Source organism: Vipera ursinii, assembly GCF_947247035.1.
Source record: "Vipera ursinii genome assembly, contig: SUPER_Z_unloc_2, whole genome shotgun sequence".
In the NCBI taxonomy this organism is placed as follows: Eukaryota; Metazoa; Chordata; class Lepidosauria; order Squamata; family Viperidae; genus Vipera; species Vipera ursinii.
In genome coordinates, this window is record NW_028148448.1 from 370,893 (window position 1) to 388,392 (window position 17,500).

General features: G+C 45.6%; 2 protein-coding genes across 2 annotated transcripts in view; one reads left to right on the forward strand and one right to left on the reverse strand.

Annotated features, from left to right (window-relative positions):
- LOC310650507 (uncharacterized protein) overlaps positions 1–2,046 on the forward strand; it is a gene marked incomplete at its 5' end in the record, with an annotated part of 11,905 nt that extends 9,859 nt beyond the window's left edge. The window contains 2 exons of the mRNA XM_083380067.1: positions 1–1,459; positions 2,007–2,046. The exon at positions 1–1,459 is cut by the window's left edge and continues 164 nt beyond it. Of these exons, the coding sequence (XP_083236193.1) occupies positions 1–1,414 (1,414 nt within the window). The 3' untranslated portion in view covers positions 1,415–1,459; positions 2,007–2,046. The remainder of the gene's footprint in view (positions 1,460–2,006) is intronic.
- Positions 2,047–9,564: 7,518 nt separating this feature from the next.
- The window catches only part of LOC310650508 (M-phase inducer phosphatase 1-like), a gene marked incomplete at its 5' end in the record, with an annotated part of 20,633 nt that continues 12,697 nt past the window's right edge, over positions 9,565–17,500 (reverse strand). The window contains 3 exons of the mRNA XM_083380068.1: positions 9,565–11,732; positions 15,365–15,476; positions 17,130–17,260. Coding sequence (XP_083236194.1) covers positions 11,592–11,732; positions 15,365–15,476; positions 17,130–17,260 — 384 coding nt within the window. The remainder of the gene's footprint in view (positions 11,733–15,364; positions 15,477–17,129; positions 17,261–17,500) is intronic.

Consider the following 17,500-nt stretch of genomic DNA (forward strand, 5'->3'; position numbering starts at 1 on the left):
GAAGGCCGCGCGGCGCCAAAAGAGAGGGCGCGAGCGAGGCTGGCGGGAGGCGAGCGCGCGTGCGCGGGGAGGGGGAGGGAGGGGGTGGGAGGGGCAAAGAGCTGGAGAGGCTGAAGGGGCGGGGCCGAGGCCCAGGCGAGACACGCCCCTTTCTCTCTCTCTCTCTCTCTCTCTTTCTTTCTTTCCTGTCTGTCTCTTTCTGTCTTTTTTCCTTGCCTTTCTCTTCTCTTTTCTTTCTCTCTTTCGGACTTTTCTCTCTTTCTCTCTCTCTTTTCCTTTTCTTTTCCCCTTTTTCTTTCTTTTTTTCTCTCAGTCTCTCTCTCTCTCTCTCTCTCTCTCTCTTTCTTTCTTTCCTGTCTGTCTCTTTCTGTCTTTTTTCCTTGCCTTTCTCTTCTCCTTTCTTTCTCTCTTTCGGACTTTTCTCTCTTTCTCTCTCTCTTTTCCTTTTCTTTTCCCCTTTTTCTTTCTTTTTTTTTGTCTCGGTCTGTCTCTTTCTCTCTTTTTCCTTCATTCTTTCTCTTTCTCTCTCTTTTTATTTTCTCTCTCTTTTCTTTTTCTTCCTTTCCTGTCTGTCTCTTTATTTCTCTTTCTCTTTTTTTCCTTTCTTTTCTCTTCTCTTGTCTTTCTCTCTTTCGGTCTTTTGTCTCTTTCTCTTTCTCTTTTCTTTCCCCTTTTCATTTCTTTCTCTCTCTCTCTCTCTCTCTCTCTGTCTTTCTCTCTCTCTTTTTCTTCCGTCCTCTTTCTCTGCCTTTTTCATTCTTTCTTTTTCTTTCTTTCTTTCTCTTTCTCTCTCTCTCTTTCTTTAGTTCTGTCTTTCTCTATTTATCTTTTTTTCCTTTCTCTTTCTTTCTTTCTTTTTCTTTCCTGTCTTTGTCTCTCTCTTTCTCTTTCTCTCTCTTTCCCGTCTTTCTCTCTCTTCCTCTCTCTCTTTCTCTTTTTCTCTTTTTTCTTTCTCTTACATTTTCTGTTTTCCGATCGATATTTTTTTTCTCTCTGTCTCTATTTTTTCTTTCTGTCTTCCTTCTTTCTGTGTCTCTTTTTCATTCCTTATCTTTCTCGCTATTTCTCTTTTTTAGTTCCTTTCTCTTTCTGTCTTACTGTCCCCGTTTCTCTCTCTCTTTTTCTCTCTCTCTCTCTCTTTCTCTCTCTCCCTTTTTCTCTCTCTCTCTCTTTTACTTCTTTCACTTTGTCACTTTCTTTTTCTCTTTCTATCTCTTTCTGTCTCCTTTCCTTATCTTTCTATTTCCTCTTTACTTTCTCTTTCTTTCTCTTTCTGTCGTTTGTCTTTTTCTTCCTTTCTCCCTCTTTCTCTCTCTCTTTTTTCTTTCCATGTCTCTCTTTCTCACGCTCTCTCTCTTCCTCCCTCCCTCCCTCCCTCCGTCCCACCCACATTTTTGCAAAAGGGAATAGATGACCTCCCAGGTCCCTTCCAACTCTGTCATTCTATGATTCTGTCAGGGTCTCCTGCTTCAGCAGGGGGTCGGACTAGATGACCTCCGAGGTCCCTTCCAACTCTGTAATTCTATGATTCTGTCAGGGTCTCCTGCTTGAGCAGAGGGGTGGACTAGATGACCTCCCGGGTCCCTTCCAACCCGGCTTTTCCATGATTCTGTAAGGCTCTCAGGCTCGAGCAGGGGGGCTGGACTAAATGACCTCAAAGGTCCCTTCCAACTCTGTTATTCTATGATTCTGTCAGGGTCTCCTGCTTGAGCAGGGGGTTAGACTGGATGACCTCCCGGGCCCCTTCCAACCCTGCTTTTCCTTGATACTGTAAGGCTCTCTGGCTCGAGCAGGGGGGCTGGACTAGATGACCTCCCGGGTCCCTTCCAACCCGGCTTTTCCATGATTCTGTATGGCTCGAGCAGGGGGGCTGGACTAGATGACCTCCTGGGACCTTCCAACCCGGCTTTTCCATGATTCTGTAAGGCTCTCCGGCTCGAGCAGGGGGGCTGGACTAGATGACCTCAAAGGTCCCTTCCAACTCGGCTTTTCCATGATTCTGTAAGGCTCTCCGGCTCAAGCAGGGGGTTGGACTAGATGACCTCCCGGGACCCTTCCAACCCGGCTTTTCCATGATTCTGTAAGGCTCTCCGGCTCAAGCAGGGGGTTGGACTAGATGACCTCCCGGGCCCCTTCCAACCCTGCTTTTCCTTGATACTGTAAGGCTCTCTGGCTCGAGCAGGGGGGCTGGACTAGATGACCTCAAAGGTCCCTTCCAACTCTGTTATTCTATGATTCTGTCAGGGTCTCCTGCTTGAGCAGGGGGTTGGACTGGATGACCTCCCGGGCCCCTTCCAACCCTGCTTTTCCTTGATACTGTAAGGCTCTCTGGCTCGAGCAGGGGGGCTGGACTAGATGACCTCCTGGGTCCGTTCCAACTCTGCTTTTCCATGATTCTGTATGGCTCGAGCAGGGGGGCTGGACTAGATGACCTCCCGGGTCCCTTCCAACCCGGCTTTTCCAGAGTCACCCAGCAGGCAGGCGGCGGCCTTGTGGCTTTTGTTCCTAAATGAAACAAAAAACAAACCGGGCGGCACCTTGGCTGGCTTTTCCCTGGGGATTTTCGGGATTTGTCCTCCCTTTCACGCTGTTCCGCTTCGTCGCCTGAGAAAGACACACCAGGTAGCAGCAATGTGTCGGCACTGCTCCGTTGCACACAAAACCACAAGCGGTTTCCGGGCTTGTGGTTTCTCCACCTCCGCAACTTCTAGACAGCTGGACTTCCACTCCCAGAATCCCCCAGCCAGCCTGTGTTAAGAGGGGGAGGGAATTCTACTCCCAAAATCCCCCAGCTGCAATGTTTTAAGAGGGGAGGACTTCCACTCCCAGAATGCCCCAGCCGGCGTGCTTTAAGAAGGTAGGACTTCAGCTCCCAGAATCCCCCAGCCGACATGCTTTAAGAGGTAATGACTTCCACTCCCAGAATCCCCCAGCCGGCGTGCTTTAAGAAGGTAGGACTTCAGCTCCCAGAATTCTCCAGTTGGATTGTTTTAAAGCAGGGGTCTTCAAACTTGGCCCTTTTATGACTTGTGGACTTCCACTCCCAGAATCCCCCAACCAGGATGCTTTAAGAGGGAGGAATTCAACTCCCAGAACGCCCCAGCCGGCCTGCTTTAAGAGGGGAGGACTTCCACTCCCAGAATCCCCCAACCAGCCATGCTTTAAGAGGGAGGACTTCAACTCCCAGAATGCCCCAGCCACCCTGCTTTAAGAGGGGAGGACTTCCACTCCCAGAATCCCACAGACAGCCTGCTTTAAGAGGAGAGGACTTCCACTCCCAGAATTCCCCAACTAGGATGCTTTAAGAGGGAGGACTTCAACTCCCAGAATTCTCCAGCTGGCCTGTTTTAAGAGGGGAGGACTTCCACTCCCAGAATCCCCCAGCCAGGATGCTTTAAGAGGGGAGGACTTCCACTCCCAGAATCCCCCAACCAGGATGCTTTAAGAGGGAGGACTTCAACTCCCAGAATGCCCCAGCCGGCATGCTTTAAGAGGTGACGACTTCCACTCCCAGAATCCCCCAACCAGCCATGCTTTAAGAGGGAGGACTTCAACTCCCAGAATGCCCCAGCCATCCTGCTTTAAGAGGGGAGGACTTCCACTCCCAGAATCCCACAGACAGCCTGCTTTAAGAGGAGAGGACTTCCACTCCCAGAATTCCCCAACTAGGATGCTTTAAGAGGGAGGACTTCAACTCCCAGAATTCTCCAGCTGGCCTGTTTTAAGAGGGGAGGACTTCCACTCCCAGAATCCCCCAGCCAGGATGCTTTAAGAGGGGAGGACTTCCACTCCCAGAATGCCCCAGCCGGCCTGCTTTAAGAAGGTAGGACTTCAGCTCTCAAAATCCCCCAGCCGGCATGCTTTAAGAGGTGACGACTTCCACTCCCAGAATCCCCCAGCCGGCCTGCTTTAAGAGGGAGGACTTCCACTCCCAGAATTCCCCAGCCGGCCTGTTTTAAGAGGGGAGGACTTCAGCTCCCAGAATCCCCCAACCGGGATGCTCCAAGGGCCTTCTCTCCCCCGGGGCCTGTGGACGGTTAGCAAGAGCCTTTTGGATCCCTGCCCGGCAGCAAGATTCCTCTCCGCTGCCAGATCCGGCTGGCTTTAGCAGCTGGCGCTTCCCGAACTCGATACCGTGACTCAGCTCTCTGTGGGCAGGCGAAGGCCGTGCCAAGTTTGCATCAGGGGGAATCCTGTCTCCGGGATCCGTTTAGGAATCGGTCCCAAGGCGGGGGCGGGACGGGGTCGAAATCTGGTGGATCCCACCCCCTATTTGGGGGTCCCCATTTCTCTCGTCTCCCACTCCGAAAGAGGAACCGGATCCTCTGGATTGGCCAACTGGAGGAGAATCTGGAGTAAACCCGGAGTAGCTTTGGGAGTAAAGCCGGAGGAGGAACGGAGGGGGTGAAGGGAGCAAGAAATAAAAGGGAAAGGAATCAAGGACGTAAATCCATGTTGCTCCAACGGCGAGAAAAACAGGTTATGTAGTCCTCCCGCCCGCCCACACAGCTTCCTAGTTAATAGGAAACCAACCAACCAACAGGTCGGAAAGCGTGGGCAACTTTTGAAGGCAAGGGGACTTCCGCTCCCAGAATCCCCCACAAAACAAAAAAAAAAAACTTAAAACATGCCAGTTAGGGGATTCTGGGAGCAGAAGACCCCGCCCCCCCTCTTAAAGCAAGCCAGATGGGGGATTCTGGGAGCGGAAGTCCTCGCTTCTTAAAGCAGGCCGACTGGGGGATTCTGGGAGTGGAAGTCCTCGCTTCTTAAAGCAGGCCGGCTGGGGGATTCTGGGAGCGGAAGTCTCCCCCTCTTAAAGCAGGCCGACTGGGGGATTCTGGGAGCGGAAGTCTCCCCCTCTTAAAGGATGCCGGCTGGGGGATTCTGGGAGTTGAAGTCCTTAAAGCAGGCCGACTGGGGGATTCAGGGAGCGGAGGTCTCCCCCTCTTAAAGGATGCCGGCTGGGGGATTCTGGGAGTTGAAGTCCTCCCTTCTTAAAGCAGGCCAGCTGGTGTATTCTGGGAGTTGTCCTCCTGTTAAATCATGCCGGCTGGGGGATTCTGGGAGTTGGAATCCACCCCCTTAAAGCATCCTGGCTGGGGGATTTTGGGAGCGGAAGCCCACCCCTCTTAAAACATGGCGACTGGGGGATTCTGGGAGTTGAAGCCCTCCCTCTTAAAGCATGGTGACTGGGGGATTCTGGGAGTTGAAGACCACCCCTCTTAAAGCATGTCAGCTAGGGGATTCTGGGAGTTGTCCTCCTGTTAAATCATGCCGGCTGGGGGATTCTGGGAGTTGGAATCCACCCCCTTAAAGCATCCTGGCTGGGGGATTTTGGGAGCGGAAGCCCACCCCTCTTAAAACATGGCGACTGGGGGATTCTGGGAGTTGAAGCCCTCCCTCTTAAAGCATGGTGACTGGGGGATTCTGGGAGTTGAAGACCACCCCTCTTAAAGCATGTCAGCTAGGGGATTCTGGGAGTTGTCCGCCTGTTAAATCATGCCAGCTGGGGGATTCTGGGAGTTGGAATCCACCCCCTTAAAGCATCCTGGCTGGGGGATTTTGAGAGCGGAAGCCCACCCCTCTTAAAACATGGCGACTGGGGGATTCTGGGAGTTGAAGCCCTCCCCTCTTAAAACATGGCGACTGGGGGATTCTGGGAGTTGAAGTCCAACCCCTCTTAAAGCATGTCATCTGGGGGATTCTGGGAGCAGAAGTCTCCCCCTCTTAAAGGATGACGGCTGGGGGATTCTGGGAGTTGAAATCCTCCCTTCTTAAAGCAGGCCAGCTGGTGTATTCTGGGAGTTGTCCTGTTAAAACATGCCGGCTGGGGGATTCTGGGAGTTGGAATCCACCCCCTTAAAGCATCCTGGCTGGGGGATTTTGAGAGCGGAAGCCCACCCCTCTTAAAACATGGCGACTGGGGGATTCTGGGAGTTGAAGCCCACCCCTCTTAAAGCAGGCCACCTGGGGGGGATTCTGGGAGTGGAAGTCCTCTCCTCTTAAAACATGTCAGCTGGGGGATTCTGGGATCGGAAGGCCACCCCTCTTAAAAAGCATGGCGACTGGGCAATACTAGGAATTGGAATTCACCCCACTTAAAAGCAGGCCATCTGGGGGATTCTGGGAGTGGAAGATACCCCCCCCCCCCGGTCTTAAATCAGGCCAGCTGTCTTAAATTACCCAAGTTGGATTAACTCTGGTTTGAGCTTCTGAAAACCTAGGAAAGATCTGGGCTTGGCTTAGCTTCCTCCTTGCGGGCCCGTTTTCGAAGTACTACAAAGCCCTTTGTTGTTTTGGGGGGCCGTTATCTAGCGACCCACCCCGTCCTTATCCGGGTCTTAAGGAGGACTTAAAAAAGGTCTCAGGGAGGGGAGGTTTAGGAGGAAGCCATCTTTGCGGGTCGTTGTAATTTCGGAAACCAGGCTTGTGAACAACTCCGAGATGCCTTCGACGGGAAACTCCCGGCTACTTTTTTTTAGGCTGTCGGCTTTGGAATTGATCCCGGCCCATCCTAGCTTAGGAGGATCCTGGCATCATCTCCTTAGCAGGCTGCTAAATCCAGCAGATTCAGAAAAAGATAGGCGATTGGTATATAGAAGGTCTGCTATATACCAATATAGGGGGGGTTGGGCTGGATGACCTCTTGAGGTCTCTTCCGCTGTTTCTATTCGGTCCTATTCTCTATTCTGTTCTGTTCTCTGTTCAGTTCCATTTTTTTTCACCGGTTCCGTTTTCTTTTTTTTTCCTGTATTCTATTGTTTTTCCCCCCCTATTCTGTTCAGTTCTGTATGGTTTTTTTTCTATTCTGTCCTATTCCATTCTAGTTTTTTTTTCTCTCGTCTTCTAAATAAATGGAAGAACAGAACAGAAAATAGAATAGAAATAGATTAGACTAGAAAATATGGAAGAACAGAACAGAATAAGAGAATAGAAATAGACTAGACTAGAAAATATGGAATGAAAAAACAGAACAGAACACAGAACAGAAATAGACTAGGCTAGAAAATATGGAATGGAAGAACAGAACAGAACAGAGAAGAGAATAGAAATAGACTAGACTAGAAGATATGGAATGGAATACCAGAATATAGATTAGACTAGAAAATATGGAATGGAAGAACATAACAGAACAGAGAATAGAAATAGACTAGAAGATATGGAATGAAAGAACAGAACAGAGAACAGAACAGAAATAACTAGACTAGAAAATATGGAATGGAAGAATAGAACAGAACAGAGAACAGAATAGAAATAAACTAGACTAGAAAATATGGAATGGAAGAACAGAACAGAGAACAGAATAGAAATAGACTAGACTAGAAAATATGGAATGGAATAACAGAACAGAGAACAGAATAGAAATAGACTAGACTAGAAAATATGGAATGGAAGAACAGAACAGAGAACAGAATAGAAATAGACGAGACTAGAAGATATGGAATGGAATAACAGAACAGAGAATATAGATTAGACTAGAAAATATGGAATGGAAGAACTGAACAGAGAATAGAAATAGACTAGACGAAAAGATATGGAATGAAAGAACAGAACAGAGAACAGACTAGACTAGAAAATATGGAGTGGAATAACAGAACAGAGAATAAAATATAGATTAGACTAGAAAATATGGAATGGAAGAACAGAACAGAGAACAGAATAGAAATAGACTAGAAAATATGGAATGGAAGAACAGAACAGAGAATAGAATATAGACTAGACTAGAAAATATGGAATGAAGAAACAGAACAGAACTGAGAACAGAATAGAAATAGACTAGACTAGAAAATATGGAATGAAAAAACAGAACAGAACTGAGAACAGAATAGAAATAGACTAGGCTAGAAAATATGGAATGAAAAAACAGAACAGAACAGAGAACAGAACAGAAATAACTAGACTAGAAAATATGGAATGGAAGAATAGAACAGAACAGAGAACAGAATAGAAATAAACTAGACTAGAAAATATGGAATGGAAGAACAGAACAGAGAACAGAATAGAAATAGACTAGACTAGAAAATATGGAATGGAATAACAGAACAGAGAACAGAATAGAAATAGACTAGACTAGAAAATATGGAATGGAAGAACAGAACAGAGAACAGAATAGAAATAGACGAGACTAGAAGATATGGAATGGAATAACAGAACAGAGAATATAGATTAGACTAGAAAATATGGAATGGAAGAACTGAACAGAGAATAGAAATAGACTAGACGAAAAGATATGGAATGAAAGAACAGAACAGAGAACAGACTAGACTAGAAAATATGGAGTGGAATAACAGAACAGAGAATAAAATATAGATTAGACTAGAAAATATGGAATGGAAGAACAGAACAGAGAACAGAATAGAAATAGACTAGAAAATATGGAATGGAAGAACAGAACAGAGAATAGAATATAGACTAGACTAGAAAATATGGAATGAAGAAACAGAACAGAACTGAGAACAGAATAGAAATAGACTAGACTAGAAAATATGGAATGAAAAAACAGAACAGAACTGAGAACAGAATAGAAATAGACTAGGCTAGAAAATATGGAATGGAAAAACAGAACAGAACAGAGAAGAGAATAGAAATAGATTAGACTAGAAAATATGGAAGAACAGAACAGAGAACAGAATAGAAATAGACTAGACTAGAAGATACGGAGTGAAAGAACAGAACAGAAATAGACTAGACTAGAAAATATGGAATGGAATAACAGAACAGAGAATAGAATATAGACTAGACTAGAAAATATGGAATGGAAAAACAGAACAGAACAGAGAATAGAATAGAAATAGACTAGACTAGAAAATATGGAAGAACAGAACAGAACAGAGAATAGAAATAGACTAGATTAGAAAATATGGAATGGAAGAACAGATACGGAATGAAAGAACAGAACAGAGAACAGAACAGAAATAGACTAGACTAGAAAATATGGAATGGAATAACAGAACAGAGAATAGAATATAGACTAGACTAGAAAATATGGACTGGAAAAACAGAACAGAACAGAGAATAGAATAGAAATAGACTAGACTAGAAAATATGGAAGAACAGAACAGAACAGAGAATAGAAATAGACTAGATTAGAAAATATGGAATGGAAGAACAGAACAGAACAGAGAACAGAATAGAATAGAAATAGATTAGACTAGAAAATATGGAAGAACAGAACAGAATAAGAGAATAGAAATAGACTAGACTAGAAAATATGGAATGAAAAAACAGAACAGAACAGAGAACAGAATAGAAATAGACTAGACTAGAAAATATGGAATGGAAGAACAGAACAGAACAGAGAATAGAATAGAAATAGATTAGACTAGAAAATATGGAAGAACAGAACAGAATAATAGACTAGAATAGAGACTAGAATAGAAATAGGCTAGACTAGAAAATATGGAATGGAAGAACAGAACAGAACGGAACAGAACAACAAAACAGAATAGGGAATGGAACGGAGTAAAAAAAATAATAATCACACACCAGCCAGCTTTGAAACCACGGGCAATTTATTTGCACAAAAGAAGCCATCTTTTCGGACCCTTCCCGCCCTCCCCCTCTCCGAAGACTTATTCACAAGACCTTTAAAAAAGCACATTATTTTTCCCTGGATCGGCAGATCGGCGCCGCCCAGACGGTCCGAGGCGAGCCCGAGCCAACTGCGAGGACTACGCAAACCATACGCCTTCCCTCGCCCGCGCTAGGAAGTCGGCCCGCGGCCCACCCCCCTTATTTTTTTACAAGACGCAAGCAAGCAAGCTTCCTTGCCAATTCCACCTGGGTCAGCTGGAGCTCCGGCATCCGGAGAACAAACCAGGATTGCTGGTTTGAAATAAACCGAGGTAGCAATTTTCCCCCGCAAACCCCCGCCCCCCCCCCCCCCACACACACACACACTTTTCCGAGTCTTGACGCAGACATCGAATGCGAAAGGCGACAACACGGAAGCTTACACAATAATACCCCTCCTGCAAAAAAAAAAAATTACTCCACCCACACCGGCTAGCTGTAAATAAAAAAAATTTAAAATAAAAAATAGATTTTTAATACTGATACGGGTGCCCAGTTTACATGTTGTAACGCTAAGCCGTGGTTTAAAACCTCCCAGAAAGGCCTGGGCTTTGCGCTTTCTCTGGAATCAAAGAGGCTGAGGTCGGTTTCTCGCCGAAGAGGCATCTCGGTTGGATAGGTGCCGCAATCTCAAGCCAGCCGGGCTAAACCAGAGTTTGTGACAAACCAGAGTTTACCGCGCACGGGGATCCTGAAGGAGCGAAGGTAGTCCGAATCGCGGTTAAGAGTAGCAACCTCTGGTTTCGCGTTGCACAAAACGGGGTAACCACGCTCAAAAAAAAAGGGCGGGGGGAAGATTTCCGGGCTTGGCTTAACCAGAGTTTGACGCAAACCGGAATTAACTCGCATACGAATCCTGAATTGGGAGTTTAGCCACAGCTGGAGCTTGCCTGAACTGCGGTTAGAGCAGCAGTTAACACAAAAACGTGGAGACGTACCCACACACACATCTAAAACCCAAGATTTCCAGGCTAGCATCCCGTTTGGCTTAAACCAGAGTTTGTGCCGAACCAGAGTTCACTTCCAGGTGGATGCTGAATTAGCTTAGCCACAGCGTGAGGTTGTCTGAACGGCGGTTAGAACCGAAATCTCTGGTTTAATGTTAACACAAAACATGGGACACATGCCCACACGGGGTGGGGGTGGGAGAAGAAAAGCAAGATTTCCAGGCTCGGATTAACCGGAGTTTGGGACAAACTCGAGTTTGTCTACATTAGGAGCTTAACCACGGCTCGAGCTTGTCTGAATGGTGGTTTAGCGTTAGACAAAACTCGGGCTTAGCGTTAAGGCAAAACTCGGGTTCAGCGTTAGACAAATCGCTGGTTTGGAATTACACCAAACTCGGGTTTAGCGTTACACAAAAGTGGACACATAATCCCCCCTTTACCCACCCACCCACCCCGGACGAAACAAAGCAAGATTTTCAAGCCAGCATCCGGCTTCTGCCTGCGATGTTGGTTTATGCCAAGGTGTTCCGTCAAAATCGTTCAATTCCTGCTGTTTTTTTTTTTCCTTCCCCCCCCTATTTTTCTTTCTTGGGATCCTGAATTCCTCCCGAGCTTAAACCACGGTTTGCGATGGCAGCTAACCGACTTCTCGTGTCGTTCGACCCCCTTCTTGGGCAGTGAAAACCAACCGGTGGGCCGAGGCGAGTTATGGGAAAAACCGAACTCGGCTTGTACGGAGCGGCCAAAAGTCCGTTTAGCTTCGTCGGACGATATTAAAAATATATATATATATATCTATATATCTATATATACACACACGTACGTGAAGAGATTTAAAAATAAAAATAAAAATAAGCACCCTTTTCAAAATTCCTTTCAAAGCCACACCGTTTCCCAGCCGTCTTCTCGAAACACGCCGAGGGTGTCCCGGGTTCGAGGCTCTGGGACGCTAAGCCGTCCTACCTGCCAGGGTCGGCGTTCTCCTTCGGGGTCTGACACCCCACCACCACCACCACCACCACCACCACGTGTCCTTCCGAACGCGCCGGGCCCCCTCCCCCTCCCCCCTCCTCAAAGCTTCTTCAAGCGGCTGTAGTGCTCTCGTTTGCTCTTCTCGCCCGCCCAGGTTCGGCTCCGGGTGCGAAACCTGCGCAGGTCGTCCTTGAAGTCCTTGTGGTGCATCGGGCGGTAGCTCTGGGGCTCGCAGTAGGGCTGGAAAGTGAAGAGAGAGAGAGAGAGAGAGAGAAAAGGAGGGGTCATGATGGGAAAATCGCGGGTACTTCATCAGAGATACGAGGGGGGAGGAGGAGGAGGAGGAGGAGGAAGAGGAAGGACTGTGGGGTCCATGGTGCTCTCTGAGCTGGGGAGGGTTTCCTTGCAGACGTCTCGTGACCCAACTAGGGAACGTCATCAGGGCAAGGAGGAGGAAGAGGAGGCGTCTCCTGCTTGAGCAGGGGGCTGGACTAGATGACCTCTGAAGTCCCTTCCTAGTCTGTGATTCTGTTCTGTGATTCAGAATTCGTAGAGGCTCACCTGGCCCTCCCTTTTTGCCCAGTCAGACCAGTGACTCCTCTTGCCTTCCACTGGTATACATAGGTATAGATAGATAGATAGGTAGGGGTATGTGTGTACACACACACACACACGCAAACACACACATATATATATACACACATATACATACATATACATAATATAGATAATATATATATATATAGATGTGTATGTATGTTTATATGTATATGTATGTATAGACACACACACAAACATAGATGTATATAGATAGATAAGATATATACATATATACACAGATAGATATGTATATATAGACAGATAGACAAGATAGACAGACACAAAAAAGATAGATAGGTACACAGATAGACAGATAGACAGACAGATAGATAGATATAGATAAGAGAGAGAGACAGACAGACAGATATAGGTAGATATAGACAGACGGACAGACAAGATAGAATGATAGGAAGATATAGATAGAGACAGACAGACAGATATAGGTAGATATAAACAGACAGACAAGATAGATAGATAGGTAGATATAGATAGATAGATAGACAGACAGACAGACAGATATAGGTAGATATAGACAGACAGACAGACAAGATAGATAGATAGGAAGATATAGATAGAGACAGACAGACAGATATAGGTAGATATAGACAGACGGACAGACAAGATAGATAGATAGGAAGATATAGAGACAGACAGACAGACAGATATAGGTAGATATAGACAGACAGACAGACAAGATAGATAGATAGGAAGATATAGATAGAGACAGACAGACAGATATAGGTAGATATAGACAGACGGACAGACAAGATAGATAGATAGGAAGATATAGAGACAGACAGACAGACAGATATAGGTAGATATAGACAGAAAGACAGACAAGATAGATAGATAGGAAGATAGAGATAGAGACAGACAGACAGATATAGGTAGATATAGACAGACAGACAAGATAGGTAGGTAGATATAGAGACAGACAGACAGACAGATATAGGTAGATATAGACAGACGGACAGACAAGATAGATAGATAGGAAGATATAGAGACAGACAGACAGATATAGGTAGATATAGACAGACGGACAGACAAGATAGATAGATAGGAAGATAGAGATAGAGACAGACAGACAGATATAGGTAGATATAGACAGACAGACAGACAGACAAGATAGATAGATAGGAAGATATAGAGACAGACAGACAGATATAGGTAGATATAGACAGAGACAGACAAGATAGATAGGAAGATATAGATAGATAGAGACAGACAGACAGACAGATATAGGTAGATATAGACAGACAATTTAGATATAGACAGAGACAGATAGATATAGACAAACAGATAATCAGATGATAGATAGATAGATAGATAGATAGATATAGATATATAGATTATAGATAGATAGATAGATAGATAGAGATAGATAGATAGATAGATAGATATAGATAATAGATAGATAGATAATAGATAGACAGATAATAGATAGATAATAGATAGATAGATAGATAGATAGATAGATAGATAGATAGATAGATAGATAGATAGATAATAGACAGACAGACAGATATAGGTAGATATAGACAGACGGACAGACAAGATAGATAGATAGGAAGATATAGAGACAGACAGACAGACAGATATAGGTAGATATAGACAGACAGACAGACAAGATAGATAGATAGGAAGATATAGATAGAGACAGACAGACAGATATAGGTAGATATAGACAGACGGACAGACAAGATAGATAGATAGGAAGATATAGAGACAGACAGACAGACAGATATAGGTAGATATAGACAGACAGACAGACAAGATAGATAGATAGGAAGATAGAGATAGAGACAGACAGACAGATATAGGTAGATATAGACAGACGGACAGACAAGATAGATAGATAGGAAGATATAGAGACAGACAGACAGACAGATATAGGTAGATATAGACAGACGGACAGACAAGATAGATAGATAGGAAGATATAGAGACAGACAGACAGACAGATATAGGTAGATATAGACAGACGGACAGACAAGATAGATAGATAGGAAGATAGAGATAGAGACAGACAGACAGATATAGGTAGATATAGACAGACGGACAGACAAGATAGATAGATAGGAAGATAGAGATAGAGACAGACAGACAGATATAGGTAGATATAGACAGACGGACAGACAAGATAGATAGATAGGAAGATATAGAGACAGACAGACAGACAGATATAGGTAGATATAGACAGACGGACAGACAAGATAGATAGATAGGAAGATAGAGATAGAGACAGACAGACAGATATAGGTAGATATAGACAGACAGACAAGATAGATAGGTAGGTAGATATAGAGACAGACAGACAGACAGATATAGGTAGATATAGACAGACGGACAGACAAGATAGATAGATAGGAAGATATAGAGACAGACAGACAGATATAGGTAGATATAGACAGAGACAGACAAGATAGATAGGAAGATATAGATAGATAGAGACAGACAGATATAGGTAGATATAAACAGACAGACAAGATAGATAGATAGGTAGATATAGATAGATAGATAGACAGACAGACAGACAGATATAGGTAGATATAGACAGACAATTTAGATATAGACAGAGACAGATAGATATAGACAAACAGATAATCAGATGATAGATAGATAGATAGATAGATAGATAGATATAGATATATAGATTATAGATAGATAGATAGATATAGATAGATAATAGATAGATAATAGATAGATAGATAGATAATAGATAGATAGATAGATATAGATAGATAGATAATAGATAGATAGATAATAGATATAGATAGATAGATAATAGATAGATAGATAGATATAGATAGATAGATAATAGATAGATAGATAGATAGATAGATAGATAGATAATAGATAGATAGATAGATAATAGATAGATAGATAGATAGATAAATAGATAATAGATAGATAGATAGATAGATAATAGATAGATAGATAGATAGATAATAGATAGATAGATAATAGATAGATAATAGATAGATAGATAGATGATAGATAGATAGATAGATAGATAGATAGATAATAGATAGATAGATAGATAGATAATAGATAGATAGATGATAGATAGATAGATAGATAGATAGATAGATAGATAGATAGATAGATAATAGATAGATAATAGACAGACAGACAGATATAGGTAGATATAGACAGACAAGATAGATAGACAGATAAGAGATAGATAGATAGATAGATAGATAGATAGATAGATATAGATAGATAGATAGATACAGATATAGATATAGATATAGATAGATAGATAGGTATTACCTTGCATTTCACAAAGAAGTCCTTGTAACCCCCTTTCAGGATGTAGAGCTCCGGGTAGTGCAGGCTGGGATACTGGTTGCCGAGCCGGTCTCGTTCCCTGACAAATCGGCACCTGCGCGCGGGGGAGGAAGAGGAAAAGGGAAGAGGAGATCAAACCAGGCCCCTCGCCGTTGAAAGACCGAACACATGTGGTGGGTGGGGGAGGGGTGGCGGAAGACAGCCAAGGGGACCGCAGGACGCTGCTTACCAGCGCTCCCAAGCACTTGGAGCTCAAAAGCGTGGTTAGACACACATGCAGACGCGCACACGTTGGACGCTCTGTTTCTGCTCCTCCCCTCTGGGAGGAGGTTGAGAAGGACTTATATAGCAGGACCCTCCCCCGATTCGGGTCATGGCTTCCGTTCCCCTACTGCGCCGTCCCCGGAGGGCAAACTCGCAAACTAGGGAACGCCATCAGTGCTAGAAGGGAAGAAGAAGGAAGGAAGGAAGGAAGGAAGGAAGGAAGGAAGGAAGGAAGGAAGGAAGGAAGGAAGGAAGGAAGGAAGGAAGGAAGGAAGGAAGGACTCTGAGCTGGGGGGTTTCCTTGCAGGCGTTTCGGGACCCAACTAGGGAAGGTCATCAGGGCTAGAAGGAAGGAGAAGGAGAAGGAGAAGGAGGAGGAAAGGAAGGAAGGAAGGAAGGAAGGAAGGAAGGAAGGAAAGAAGGAAGGAAGGAAAGAAGGAAGGAAGGAAGGAAGGACTCTGAGCTGGGTGGTTTCCTTGCAGGCGTTTCAGGACCCAACTAGGGAACGTCATCAGGGCTAGAAAGGAGGAAGGAGGAGGAGGAGGGAAGGAAGGAAGGAAGGAAGGAAGGAAGGAAGGAAGGAAGGAAGGAAGGAAGGAAGGAAGGACTCTGAGCTGGGTGGTTTCCTTGCAGGCGTTTCAGGACCCAACTAGGGAACGTCATCAGGGCTAGAAAGGAGGAAGGAGGAGGAGGAGGGAAGGAAGGAAGGAAGGAAGGAAGGAAGGAAGGAAGGAAGGAAGGAAGGAAGGAAGGAAGGAAGGAAGGAAGGACTGTGGGGTCCCTGGTGCTCCCTGAGCTGGGTGGTTTTCTTGCAGACATTTCAGGACCCAACCAGGGAACCTCATCAGTGCTAGAAGGGAGGAGGAGGAGGAGGAGGAGGAGGAGGAGGAGGAGGAGGAGGAGGAGGAGGAGGAGGAGGAGGAAGGACTGTGGGGTCCCTGGGGCTCTCTGAGCTGGGTGGTTTCCTTGCAGACGTTTCGTGACCCAACTAAAGAACATCATCAGTGCAAGAAGGGAGGAGGGGGAAGGAAGGAAGGAAGGACTCTGAACTTCGTGGTTTCCTTGCAGACATTTCGTGACCCAACTAAGTAACATCATCAGTGCTGTAAGGATGTGGGAAGGAGGGGGAGGGAGGAGGAGGAGGAGGAGGAGGAAGACTATGAGGTTCTTGATGCTCTCTCAGCTGGAGGGGTTTCCTTGCAGACATTTTGTGACCCAACTAGGGAATGTCATCAGTGTTAAGAAGGGAGAGGGAGGAGGAGGAGGAGGAGGAGGAGGAGGACGAGGACGACGACTTTGGGTAAAATTGGAGTAAACGAGGAAAGGGAGCGGGATAGAATTAACCCCCCCCCTCCGAGGCCCAATTCTGATAGCTAGCCTCTTCCGCTTCCTCGCCTCAACCAGCCCACAAGCCCGCTCGGCCATCGCCTCGGGGGGGGGGGGCCAAGGCAGAGGAGCATGGCCTTCGGGGTGCTTCACTTACATGCGGGGGGCCCGCTCGGAGGAGAACTCGCAGTGGAAGACGACCACCACTCGCTTGCCGCCGGAGGAGACAATGGGCCTCTTCAGCAAAAAGTCTTCCACGTCTTCCTCCATGGGGAGGTTGATGGCGCCCTGGAAGAGAGGGGGGGGGGGCGGAGGACCGAGAGTGGAGTTGCCGAAAGGAAGGAAGGAGGGCGGCTTTTCACCAGACCCCGCGGAACGTTTTAAGGCACGGGAGGCGAGAGAAGTCGGTGGTGCCCATCGCCTCCAAAAGGTCACCCTGGGCTATGGACAAGGATATGCTAGATAGATAGAGAGACAGACAGAGAGACAGGTGATAGATAGATAGATAGATAGATAGATAGATAGATA